At 35.4% G+C, this 12,509-nt stretch overlaps 2 protein-coding genes across 2 annotated transcripts; both read right to left on the bottom strand.

Moving 5' to 3' along the window:
• Positions 1–650: 650 nt before the first annotated feature.
• Positions 651–4,238, bottom strand: LOC18598051 (Protein phosphatase 2A regulatory B subunit family protein). Its single transcript, XM_018122044.2, has 2 exons — positions 2,624–4,238; positions 651–1,288 (listed from the first exon to the last, which is right to left on the bottom strand). Exons 1-2 carry the CDS (start codon positions 3,788–3,790, stop codon positions 965–967), a joined length of 1,491 nt encoding a protein of 496 aa, XP_017977533.1. The 5' UTR covers positions 3,791–4,238; the 3' UTR covers positions 651–964.
• Positions 4,239–10,008: 5,770 nt separating this feature from the next.
• On the bottom strand, positions 10,009–12,237 carry LOC18598049 (protein NUCLEAR FUSION DEFECTIVE 4-like). Its single transcript, XM_018122405.2, has one exon. The coding sequence runs from the start codon at positions 12,095–12,097 to the stop codon at positions 10,262–10,264; it is 1,836 nt and encodes a 611-aa protein (XP_017977894.2). The 5' UTR covers positions 12,098–12,237; the 3' UTR covers positions 10,009–10,261.
• Between the last annotated feature and the right edge of the window lie 272 nt (positions 12,238–12,509).

Genomic DNA, 12,509 nt, shown 5'->3' with positions numbered 1-12,509 from the left:
CCGACGGCCAGCCAACCCCCATACCATGAGGGTGAGGAAGTAAGGGAAAGTCTTGAAAGCTAAGAGCATTTTCCAATTTTTTTTCTTTTCTTTTTCTTAAATAGTTTTTGTTATGTTTTTTTTTTTCAGAAAATTGAAATTAATATTAGAACAATTCAAAGGGAAAACCAATGAATTAAAAAAAGAAAAAAAAAAAGAGGTAAGCGGAGCAGGTCGGGCAGGCAGCAAGGCCAATCCAAAAGATGACATCAACAACAGAGTAAGGAACATGTTTATGGTACAAATTCAAAGATGTGCGAATATTTGCAGTTCCATAATTGGTTTCGATTGCATGGCTTGTCGGCTTGACAGCTTTCTCAATTATTTTCACAAGCAAAAGAAACTGATCTAATCTGAATATCCGATAACATAACAATAAGTCAAGAACAATAATATCTCAACTTCTATCTACCCTGTCTCCCATATCCTAGCACTGCACTGTCAAACAAACATTTCTAACAGTTATACACTTGCAATGGAAATGCTTGTCTGCTTGTTTTTAGACAATACCCAAAGCAAGGCATGCTAATATCCAGCTGCCTCAATTAGAATAAATATAATCCTAAATTTCATCTCAAAAGAGTGAAAATTTTCAACTAGTACTATCAATACAAACTAAAAAAATCTGATACTTTTTGTGTTGGGAGAACAAATAGCGTGACAAAAATACAAGTGGTTCCTCACAGATCATTCTTAATCTGCAGCATCTTACTAATAAATTCCATACATTTTAAATTACATTTATCGCTGCTCTTTCTGGGGTATCTTCAATGATCAGACTGAGATCAAAAATAAAGATTTGAAAAGAAAGAAGAAAAATTAGAAAAAGAAAAAATAATACCACCAAAATGGAGAAGGGCAGAGCCGCAAAGCCATCATCCCCAACCCAACTATTTCTAGTGCTGGACAAACTCTGACTAATCAGTTAGGCTGTAACCATATCGTCTCCCCCTCTCTGCGCTGCCACATCTGCCAATTTTTTCCATGTCATTTCTCGTTGCTCTTCCACCTCTCTGGCTCTGGCCTCTTTCTCTGCAAACTGTCTCTGACACTCATCAAATAACTCAGCATCCATTTCCATGAACATTTTCCGCACATTCACAGTCAACCCATGAACTGCCTGATTCCAGTGACTTTGGATATTCCTCTCCATTGCCTCAAAGATGATTGGTAATACCACCTGCCGATTCTGGGCAATTAAGCTCACAATGTGCTCATTATTCCACAAGAAGAGGGCTCTTTCTGCAACCTGCAATACATAATGGTCTTAGAAAGAGCTATGAAAATTTCCAGGTTATCGCTAAGATCCAAAAAAAACCTTTAAAAGAAGCCAACAATATTTTGTAGCAAGCCACTCCCTCCAACAATTCTAAATTGTGATAAGCAAGTAGAAACCATACTTGTAAAAGTTAAATACACAACAACTCCAAAAAATTCCATTTTATCCTTCTTTACAAAAGGTAATCTATCACATGTAAAACCTAGCTCAAACCATATTGTATTTAAGGCAAAATGCCATCTAAAAAACCAAATGAAAAATGAAAAGAAACAAAAAGATAAAGGAGAATGTTGGTATAATCATCAGAGTAAATGTTTATAATTAAGGAAGTCATGAAGAGGCTACAAAGACTAGAATGTAAAGGCAAGAAGAGTTGTAAAACAATATATGGAACCAAGCAGTAAGTAGTATATCTCAAAAACAGAAAATGTACTTGTAACAAACATTTGTGCAGAAGAAATTGTTATTCCATTTTTGGTGAAATTTTGTCATGCTGTTCAGCTAATGAAAGAAAAAGAAGGGATTACAAGAAAAAGAAAATATTTTTTAATAAGATTTATATATTTGCTTCATCATATATCTGTCAAAAAACTCTAAAACTAACTGATCAAGAGTGTAATTCAAAAGTCACAATGCATGGCAATAAAAAATTAACTACAGACAAAAAGAAAAACAATCTAAAATCAATGATGAATGACATTACTAAAAACAAAAGCAAATTATTGTTTTTCTTTTTGACCAAATCTTAGCCAACACAAAACCAGGACACATGATCTCACTTGAATAAGCATTTGATAAACTACACCATGGGAGAAAACTGAGACTACTAGCTTCCGCAATAGGACACTAAGTAACTCCACAGTCCTTTTAATATATGCAGAAAGAATGAAGCAAACGAAATGGCAAGTATAATGGTCAATAGTAGGCAATACTCGGCACAAATTTCAAAAAACAGATCAGAAATGAGAAAACACAATGTATGCGACAGATTGCAGCTCTTACATCAAAGTGCCAATGGTTGTGTGTCATGAATCATTATCCCGCTCAACATTCAGAATCACAAGAAATAACACAGAAGTACCAAAAGGTTACAAGAGAAATATCATAAGGTGACAACGATTGGCATCAAAATGGATCATTATCATGATGGTTGTTAATCCAATAATATAATCTCATATCCTAGCAACAATTGCACATTCCATAATTCTAAATTGCAATGGTTCCTAAAGGTGATTGCCTACTCAAACTATTAGAACTTTGAACTCATAATCGAAGTATCAAAAGCCAAAAGCCCTTAAAAGTTACCTGAAAATGAGAGCTATTGAGGCAACGTGCAATCTGTCTGAAAAGAGGAACCATACATCGTTGGAACTCTGCAGACTGCGTTGCTTCAAGTACTTCCTCAAGTTCTCCAAGGAAGAGAACTTCCTTCTGACAATTAGTCAAAGGCCAATACTTCAACAACCCTCTAATAACCGTGTCAGCCAGCTTATAATCCTTCTCAACAAACTGAGTAATACAATAAGATAACTGCTGGTGATACACAGCAATTGGTTTCGGCTTATGCAAAGGAATCAACGCTCTGACCAGGAACAACTTATGTTCCTCCTTCATAGGCAAGGCAAAACCGTTAATAATACTTCCTAGAATCTCCAAAAGCTCCCCAATCCCGCTATGCCTCTCCGTTTCATATATAAACCTATAGAAAATATTATTAATCGCCTTCCTAATAAACGGACGATGCACCATGAATTTACCATAAATCCTATGAAGAATTGTTTTCAAATACTCTCTTTCCCTGGGATCCTCCGAATCAAACAAATCAAGTAACTTCAAAACAAACGAATGATCAATATATCTCTTGGCAACCTTAGTGTCCGTATCGGAAGACACAACATATCTCAAAAGAAGCTCGTAAACAAGTTGTAAATGCGGCCACGAGGGTTCCAAATAGGGTTCCTCTTCTTCAGGATCAGTAGCTTCTTGCCCCGTGTTCTCGTGAGACGCCGGAGGGAGGCATCGGAAAATGTTGATTGCTACCATTTTAATCATCTCTTCCTGACACATCTCCGTGATTTTGCCCGAGCCGGATTGAATAAAATCAACGAGTTCCAGCAACGTTTGCCGCTTGATTTCTTTTTCTCGGACCGATTTTAGAGTGTCGGAAAAATCGAATTGGAAGCAACAAATCTGTAATTTTCGCATGAATAAATTTTGTCTCTCCGAAACGGGGACGTCTCGGAATAACGGCAAGGGTTCCACGGTGCCCATCGGGGGTGGGACCACAGGAACGGCGGAATTTGGACCTGGTGTGTACGGCCCGGCCCGAGAAGCGTGGTTGACGACCACATTGGGCGTTGGAGCCGACCCGGGATTGCGGGAACCTGGAGGACCGAACCCGTATAAAGATGGATCCGTTGAATCCGATTTGGAAGGCTTCCGATGCCCTCCTTTCATAATTTTCTTCAACATTTTGGACAAACGAGAATAAAAACCTAATAAGGATTAGGCTCACTAATCGAGCTAGGGATTAGGGATTCGACGGCGGTGATTTTGAGGATTCAATGGATCAGCATGCATGGAATAATTGCCCCAAGGAAAGAAGAAAAAAATGGATCTGAAAGAGGAAGCAGTTTAAGATTAGAGAAGGAGAACGAGGATTACCATCGGTGTTTCCTTTTTTTTTTTTTCTGAAATGATTGGATTTTCTCACCGTTGATTGATCGGAAATTTGGAAAGAGTCATCTGAGAAGGCAGATCGCCGGAATGTAGTCAATTGATCCAACGGTGGTGGTGTTCCGGCGATCAATCGGACGGACCGATTTAAGGAAAGAAAAACCAAGAAACAGAGAGAGAGAGGAGTGACGAAAGTGGGGGGTAATTAAGGGAAGGAAAGCTTCAAAAAAACTGAAAAGAAATGATTGCAACAAACGCCTTTATAAACAGTTTTCTTAAATCAATAATTTAAAAAAACAATTTTCTAAAATAAAGTTATTAATTTTGTAGATTAATCTGTCTTCTTCTTTTTTTAATTTTAAACAAATAGGATTTTTTATATAATACTATTATTTTTTGAAGCTGTTTGTTATACACGTGGCTTATGAGTGAAGATTCGGCAATACCTGGGCCCACATCGAAAATCTACGTGGAAAAAAAGATTGGATTTGTTCTCTTTTGCAACCATGTTTGAGAACTCGGATTGCCCTTCCGAATTCTTCTTCCGTTTCGGGTAATCCGAATTTTAAGCATCTGAGAGAATTTTGGATCCTATTAGATAATTTGATATATTTTTTTTTCTCTTCATTAATGCATAATTAAGAAATTTATAAAAAAAATGATGTTTTTATTCGGTTTGTAAGATTCCTAATTTGTCCAAATTGGCGAATGCAATGTCAAATTTTTGAATCTTTTTGATTAGATTTTCTTAATTTTGTACTTATGTTGTTATCAATTAATGAGCTTCAACTTTGGGTTGCCGCATGCTTTTTAATTACTTTCTAATTCTAATTCTAATTATCCAATCTAACCAAAATCCAAATACATCAAAATTATTATATGATTTCATCCCATCTTTCTGCATAACTAAAATGGAGTAAATCAGATGGGAATAAACCAAAACAAAAGAAAGTGAAGATGGCCTTGTGCTAATTACATGTTCATTAGCTTTCCAATCCAATCATGTCAACCAAAATTGGCTTCCTGAGAATCATTGAACATTCTCATGAAGACAGACCAACAGACAGGAGGACAGAGCACAGCATACGATCGGGTCAACTAAGCTTGTGTTGCTCAAGTCCAGAGACTTGATCCTGCTTGTAGACTTGGTTAGTCTTTCACAGCTCAGTCAAACCTCCAATTTGGGTCGGTCTAGTAAGACTAGTATCACCTAAATATTTATCATCACATTATAAATGTTGTTAGTTAACTCTACTTGTACACTAGGAGCCCACTTGATGAGTTTGATCATCTGGGGTCTCTTTTGATATTATTTGGAATGTAATGTCACGTCACCGTGAGTATGAAAATTACACATCGACGATCTAATTAACTTAATAATTAAAATTATTTATTTGTCCGAATCTATTAAAAAAGAAAGTTTATATCGTCTTTAAGGAGCAAAATTTTTTGAGAGAGTTGCAAGATGTGAGGCGTGCTTGGTAGAAAAATAAGTAAATTGGAGCTGAAAAGCCAGTTTGGTTTGCACCAAATGAAAAATGAGCAGGTGTAATAATAATAGATAGGATTTTGAAATGTCAATCTTGGTGCAAAGAGATAAGATGAGGTCCAAAAACAAATCCTATTCCATATTTAAAAACGACATCAAACCCCCCACCAAATTCTTGCTACATATCGCTATCTTATTGGTTACAGAAAAAGATCCAATTGCATTGACTTGGTATATTTATCCCGTGTCATTTATTGAAAATTGACTAAAATTATCACTACTTGTTAGTGCCAAATCAAATATTTTATTTTTATAAAATTTTAAAGGCATGTTATTTTTTTTATTAAATTAAGTCTTATAATTAATGATTGATTAATTTTTATTAATAGAAATATCACTTATCATTTTATATCCATTTGATATTAATGTGACATTGACGTAGTAACTGAGAAATCTTATATGATTACATTAATACGTCACACTAGCATTGAGTGACATAAAATGAGAAGTGATATTTTGATTAAAAACAATTAGCCAGTCAATCAAACATTTATTTAATTTAAAATAAAAATATAAAAATTTGATTAAAATTAATAAAAATTATTTAAAATTTTTATTATATGATGCTAATTTTAAAAAATTATTTTATGCATTGAGGATAAAATTATTAGGTTTCATTTACAAGTGATTTAATAGGCTATATTTATAAAGTTAATAATGTTAATTTTGTTTGTGGAGTTTTAGAAAGTTTAGAATAGTAATAATAAATGGTAGAATCTTTCTCCGTTTATAGCGTTGTGTGTAGTGGGGTAGGGTTAAGTGGAAGAGGTCATGGTCAATAATAATAATGAAGGAAATAAAGAAGCAGCCTCAACATAATATTTTTTTTAATGCTTGCATGTTGGGTTTGGTGGAAGAAATAGTGAAGAAGACGCACTACACTGCCATTAGCCATTAGTTTGAGATTTTGAAGGGGTTCATAGGAGTGGTCAAAATCAATCATTTTTGGTAAAGAAAATTTATTTAACAGACGTTGGGAAGGAGCTGTGCCCCAACATATGACGCTAGAGATTCATAATTCATTATTCATTATTCAGTATTCATTATTGAACCCTTCAACAACTGACCTTTACGCAAGTGTTTACTCTCTTCAAGTTTGTTGCATCACCCTGTGATGTGTAACTCACCCGAAATTCCATGCCATAAAATGTGGCCACTCTATTATCAAGAGATTAAAGGGAAAATTTGACTTTCAATTTTTTTTATTCTTTTTGAAAGAAAATTGATCGTAACCGTTGATTTAAGTTTTAATTGTTAGCTCTGATCATTTATTATCAAATTATATGAAAATAACATATGTCATATTTAATTAATTATTAATTATAAAAATTTATTTAATTTAAAATAAAAATATAAAAATTTATTTAAATGTGTTTATGGATAAATTTTAAATTCTATGATTTTCGCATAAGAGTTTCCCATTTCCATATCATATGATATGCAGCAAAATGCCACCCAGAGTTTCTGTCAAAGAAAATTATGCAGGAATCAACAAAGGCTAATACGAAAGCTTCATTATTCTATGATTTGTCTGTTTGGAAAAGGATGGTTTTATATGCATTCGAAGCCACAACCATGTTTGGAAAATATACGCCACTGTTTGTGGCCGATACGATAAGCTTTCTAGAATAAAGTAGTAAGTAGTAATTGAGCTCCTCGCTCGAAATGGAACGTCTTACTTGGATAAAGCTCCTTTTCAATTTAGCATTTTGTTTGATTAATTTTTTTACTAATTTCTTTTTCATTATTTACTGTTTTTTTATTTGTTATTGTAAAGAAACAAATAATAAAACTATTAACCAAATCAAATTTAAATAATTACAGGTTTATTGTCAAAAAAAGCTAAAAATATTCTTCTCCAATTTTTTAATCTAACATTTTTTTTAATAGATTTATAATTATTGATTACATAAATGAAATATTGAGAGGATGAACATGATAAAAAGTAAAGAGAGGAGCTTAACCCAATGAATGATCTCTACCCTTGTTGGTTGAATTTCAAAGTTAGATAAAAGATGTCGACCTGCTTACAGGTTCAATTTCAAATTGGGCGTAAATTTGTCATCAAATTCCTAACATTTAATAATTAGAATAACCTAATCGAAAGCCCAAGCTGGTAGTCAATGGACCACGGATAGCTCTAAAGTCTAACCTAGACCAAGACCTTGACGTTCATCATCAATCAATAATAGTGTTGTGTTGGTTGGGCTTGATGCAAGAAGGAAAGATGGAAAAGAACAGCATGGGCCAACATGTTGGGCACTTATTTCATTTTATAAGAATTCCTTATAGGCCTGGCCTCAATATGTTCACCCCATTAATTTGTTCTGTTCATGAACCGTATCGGCCCATTTAGCTCATTCAAAACTTAGAAACGGCCTACCACCAAGGTAACCGTTACCTTTGGACTTCAAAGTTGGAACAAAGAGCTGTGGCGCATGTACTTCGGCATTTTTTTTTATACAAAATAATAAATTCACTTGTTGGCTAATAAAACTAGCAAAGGAATGCATAATATTTGAAAAAGCTCTTAAATTATTTTAAAAATTTTAAATAAATTTTTATTAAATTCAATCAAATTTTTATATTTTTATTTTGAGTCAAATAAGCATTATGATTGATAATTGACCATTTATCATTAATTAAAATATTATTTATTATTTTATGCTCACATGGTATTGATATGAATTGTGAAAATATCACATGATCATATTATCATCAATTATAATTTGTCAATATATCACGTTATAATCAATTATAATATGTCGACAAACCATATTAACTCTACATGATATAAAATTGACAAATGACATTTTAATTGAATTATTAGTAATAAAAGTTTGTTTGACTTAAAATAAAAGTATAGGGGTATATTTAGTTCAAAATAAAAGTAGAGATGCTCAATTCAATGCAATAAAAATAATAAAAGTTTATTTGAATTTTATTGAATAGTTTAAAGATTTTTTTAAAGTATTATGCCTAGAAGGAGACAATTTTCACTCTTGGGATTTAGGAGATTCATAATTTTATGATAATCTAGTAATCATTAATTAGCTTAAAACAGTAATCAAATTTATTTTTCAATAAACACGATAAATTTGACAAATTTAATTCTAAATATAATCGTTGAATGTTTCAATCAAATTAAATAAAGATGATAATTTACATCGTCTAATTTGATCAATCTCTCCCTCTTCTTCTTCATCTTCTATCTTCAACTGCAAATTGAACATCACATTCTTTGCTTGCGTATAACAAATGCGGTGGTGCACTGACTATTAAGAGTCTAAAAGAGTTGGGAATAAAATAAAGATCATCCTTGGACAAGTATGAGAGATATTTAGCCAATATGGTAATGCCAATGAGCAACGGCAGTGGACCAACAAAAAAGCATGGCATGGCAAGAAAGTTTGGCAAGCTATAAGCGATTGGATCAGATCATGGCCTAATGTGGAAATGTGCATCATGTGGGTGTGGAAACTCATGTATGTCAAGCCTGCCAGTTCGACAAAGATGTATAGAACGTGGTTTTCGCGGTTTGAAAATGTTACAGGCAATTTCAGTTGTCGAACAAGAGATGATGTTTGATATTGAAATCCCTTTCATATAAGTTTCATAAGCGTGGGAAAAAGTAGATTAACTTTCGGCTACCTTTTATAAAACAATCCAAGTTTCCAGTTGCCTCGTGGGCCTGAAATGATTAACCATATAAATGAAATGACAGAGATTGAAGAATCTTTGGTGGTATGGTGGCTGGTGGGAGTAGACTTTGAAAACAAGGCCTAGATAGTGGGAGGTCCAAAAGAAAATGATACCACCGTAGTGTCTGCTTCCAAGGTCTAACTTTGATACATGATTCAGTTATTGTAGAAGAGGTAGGCAGGTTTCCGGCCTTCTGGGTTTTGGTATCTATCAGAAACACAGTGCTTGATAAGTGAACCAAAACAAATGCAAAAAGTTTCTTTTATCTTCCTTTTCTGAGAGGAAAACAAGGCCCTACCCACGAGGGCAAAAATCTTGCGTGCGGTGTCCTGTCTTTGTCTTTTGTTTTGTTTACAGCTGGTTATTCTCCTGTCTTGCTTGCATTCAAAGCATTTGAATTTCAGGGTATTTAGGCTGTCAAAAACTATTTGGCCCTTAGGCCAAAAGAGATTGAAGTATAATAAGACAAACAGGATGAAGGATTTCAATTTGGAAGTTACCGAACGATGTTGGTTAAAGTTTCAATCTTATGGATTAGGTAGTCTCCCCCACCTTAATGGGTTGCTCTCAAGGAGAACTAGAAAGAAACCCTACAAAGAAGAGCAAAGAAAGCTGCCAAACCAATGACTTAAATCAATACATTCAGAAATTATTTCTTTTACCGTATATTGAGGAGGAGAGTGAGGGGATTTGGAGCCATATATCGTCTACCTTCTGTCTTATTGTGTGAGGAGACTGCAATAAATGAGAAATAAGAAAAAAAAAAACTAAAATACATCATATCATATCATGTCATATTTATGAATCATTGCAAGTGGCCACAAGTCTTAAGACTTACTGCACAAAGGCTGCTTTTTGGGGAAGGACTTCTTGCAAGTGCCAGCTTGAACCTTGGATCTTGCAAAGGGTATGCTTCCCATAATTACAGGGAAAAAAAAGAGGAAAATACAATAATACAAGCTGAGTTGAGTGTATTCAGTCCCCATTTTCTCACGTAAATTGTTAGTAAATTCTGGCTAGTTGGCTGAGGTAGTTGCTGTGGTGGTTCCAGCATCTGTAGGAGCTTTGGGTTCAACTTGTTTTGAAGTCGAAGCCATGTCTGTTTCGGCAGCCTCCGCTTCCTCCCTGAATTTTTTGTAGATGTCACTTTTGTAAAACTTTCGCGTCCGAAGAACCAAAATACAAGAAACAAGGAATCCAAACAATGTGGTGGCTATGATTATAATAAAAGCCATCCTGTAACACTGCCCTCCAGTGCAAGTCAAGTCCTCCCCTGGTTTCCTTGTACGACCCAAAGCTTTCATTTGCTTCAAAGCCTCTTTATCATATAAATGACCCGCAACTCTAACATTTAGAATGTAAGATCCAACTGGACTAGCCACAGCACCAAAATTGTACAATGTGGAGTAGTATTTAAGGCCAAAAATTTCAGAGATGATGGCATACATTAATGGCCATTGTGCTCCAAAGCAGAATCCGATTATAACTGAGGCAAAGTAGAGGGAATTTGGGACTGCAAAGGCGATCAAAAGATGGCCAACACAAGAAAAGAGAATCACGGAAGTGAACAGCAATGGCCTCGGTATCTTGTATTTTGTCAATAAGTACTCAGAAAAAAAACCAGCCACTGCTCGTCCAAGGTAATTCCATATGCTCACAAGTGATACAAAAGTGGTTATACTACGACTTGGGTAGCCCAGTGAGTTACCAATCTGCCCCAAGTTGTCGATAGCTGTCAATGTTCCTCCAACACCGCATGTTGTTGCAATGAAGAGAATCAACATGTCAATGCTAAAAAGTGCTTGCAATATAGTGTAGTCTTCACCTCTGTCTGGTGGCTTGAAGATGTTTTCCATGCAAGCAACATGTTTCTGATCTGGACTTTTTGGATCTCCGGCTGGTTGCGGCTGCAGTGACTCTACTGCCATTGTTTGTGGTGCTAATTCAACAGTTGGTGGATTTTCTGTTACTACTTTCATCTGAGAAACATCATTCAAGGCTTGTTTCTTTCTTCTCCAAATTTTGAAGTCCTCTCTGACAACAACAGTGAGTGGAAAGAGCAGTAATAAAGTAACAAGAGAAGCACTTCCAACATACTCAATTCTATTAAAACTTAGTCTGTTTTGTATGACAATTAAAACCATAAGGAAACCAGCAAGGGCAAGAGAAATATAAAACATATTATAGAAAACTCTGAGCTCGTTTGTCTGGCGAACAATCTTTATAATCCGAATCGTTCGAAGAAAGACGAAGGAAACAGCAGCAGGAAGCCAAGCGATCAGCAAGATAAGAGACTTTGAGTTTTCTCCATAGAAAGCATGGTATAGCTGTGTCAGGATTGCACCACTCAGACCAACATAAGATTTCAGCAGGCCTAAAACACTTCCCCTGCTTTCAGGGAAGTTTTTGACACAAGTGACAAGAGCTCCGGTGTTGGCAAAGGCTTGTGAATTTGCACCTAAGCAGATGTATACACACATTTGCCACACATGGGGTTTGGCAGTGCGGCCGGTGACAGCAAGCCATATCATGAAATACCCAAAGAAATTCATGACTGACCCAATCAAGAGAACCACCCACGGAGGTGTTACCTCGTTGATGAGCCCTGATAGGACCCCAACGTTGCCACCCAAGTCCTTGGAAAAGCTTAGCAGATTGAGAGTAGTTTGATCATACCCCAAAGATGATTTAATAACAGTTGAATATAGACCAAACATATATGTTGCACCTGACACGGACATGATAAGCAGTGAAGCAAAGACCATGAACCAACGTCCAATAATCAGGTTCAACCCGAAGCTCTGCATCTCTCTCCAGGCACAACCAACACCACTGAAATGATCCGCCGCCATCCCTTTTTTTTGTTCTCTCTTTTTGCTGGCAATCTAGCAATGCTAAAACACAAAGTTTAGGCAGGTTAGAAACCAAGTAGGAAGATTAGAAAAGCACATATATATAGCTTATTTTATGAGGTTAAGGCGGTTTAAACTTTAAAGCATAACAAATTTCACGTTGGATAGGAGAGTTGACTATCAATATTGAGGCTTAGAATGGATGGTGTGGTTTCCGAGATGGACAAGACATGCGGACACAATACTACAATAATCAGATGAAGCCATAGTATACTTCAATTATATGACGCCGGAAAACGACAGACCACACAAACTTTTATGCATCCCCCACTACTATAATTGCATTATTACCGTTTGTTGGCACTCTTTTGCCCGAGAAGGAGCCAAAATTTCTTGATTCATGTTCAGGATT

The sequence above is a fragment of the Theobroma cacao genome, chromosome 5 (assembly GCF_053813885.1).
Source record: "Theobroma cacao isolate CCN51 chromosome 5, ASM5381388v1, whole genome shotgun sequence".
NCBI classification, from domain to species: Eukaryota; Viridiplantae; Streptophyta; class Magnoliopsida; order Malvales; family Malvaceae; genus Theobroma; species Theobroma cacao.
Note: the sequence above shows the minus strand (reverse complement) of the source record. Positions and strands in the feature narration are given on the sequence as shown.

What these genes read in the sequence shown, in the direction of transcription:
- LOC18598049 (XM_018122405.2), bottom strand. Translation starts at nt 12,097, where the DNA reads ATGGCGGCGGATCATTTCAGTGGTGTTGGTTGTGCCTGGAGAGAGATG.
- LOC18598051 (XM_018122044.2), bottom strand. Translation starts at nt 3,790, where the DNA reads ATGTTGAAGAAAATTATGAAAGGAGGGCATCGGAAGCCTTCCAAATCG. An exon ending in TCAATAGCTCTCATTTTCAG is followed by an intron (nt 1,289 to 2,623) that starts GTAACTTTTAAG and finishes TATGTATTGCAG; the next exon opens with GTTGCAGAAAGAGCCCTCTT.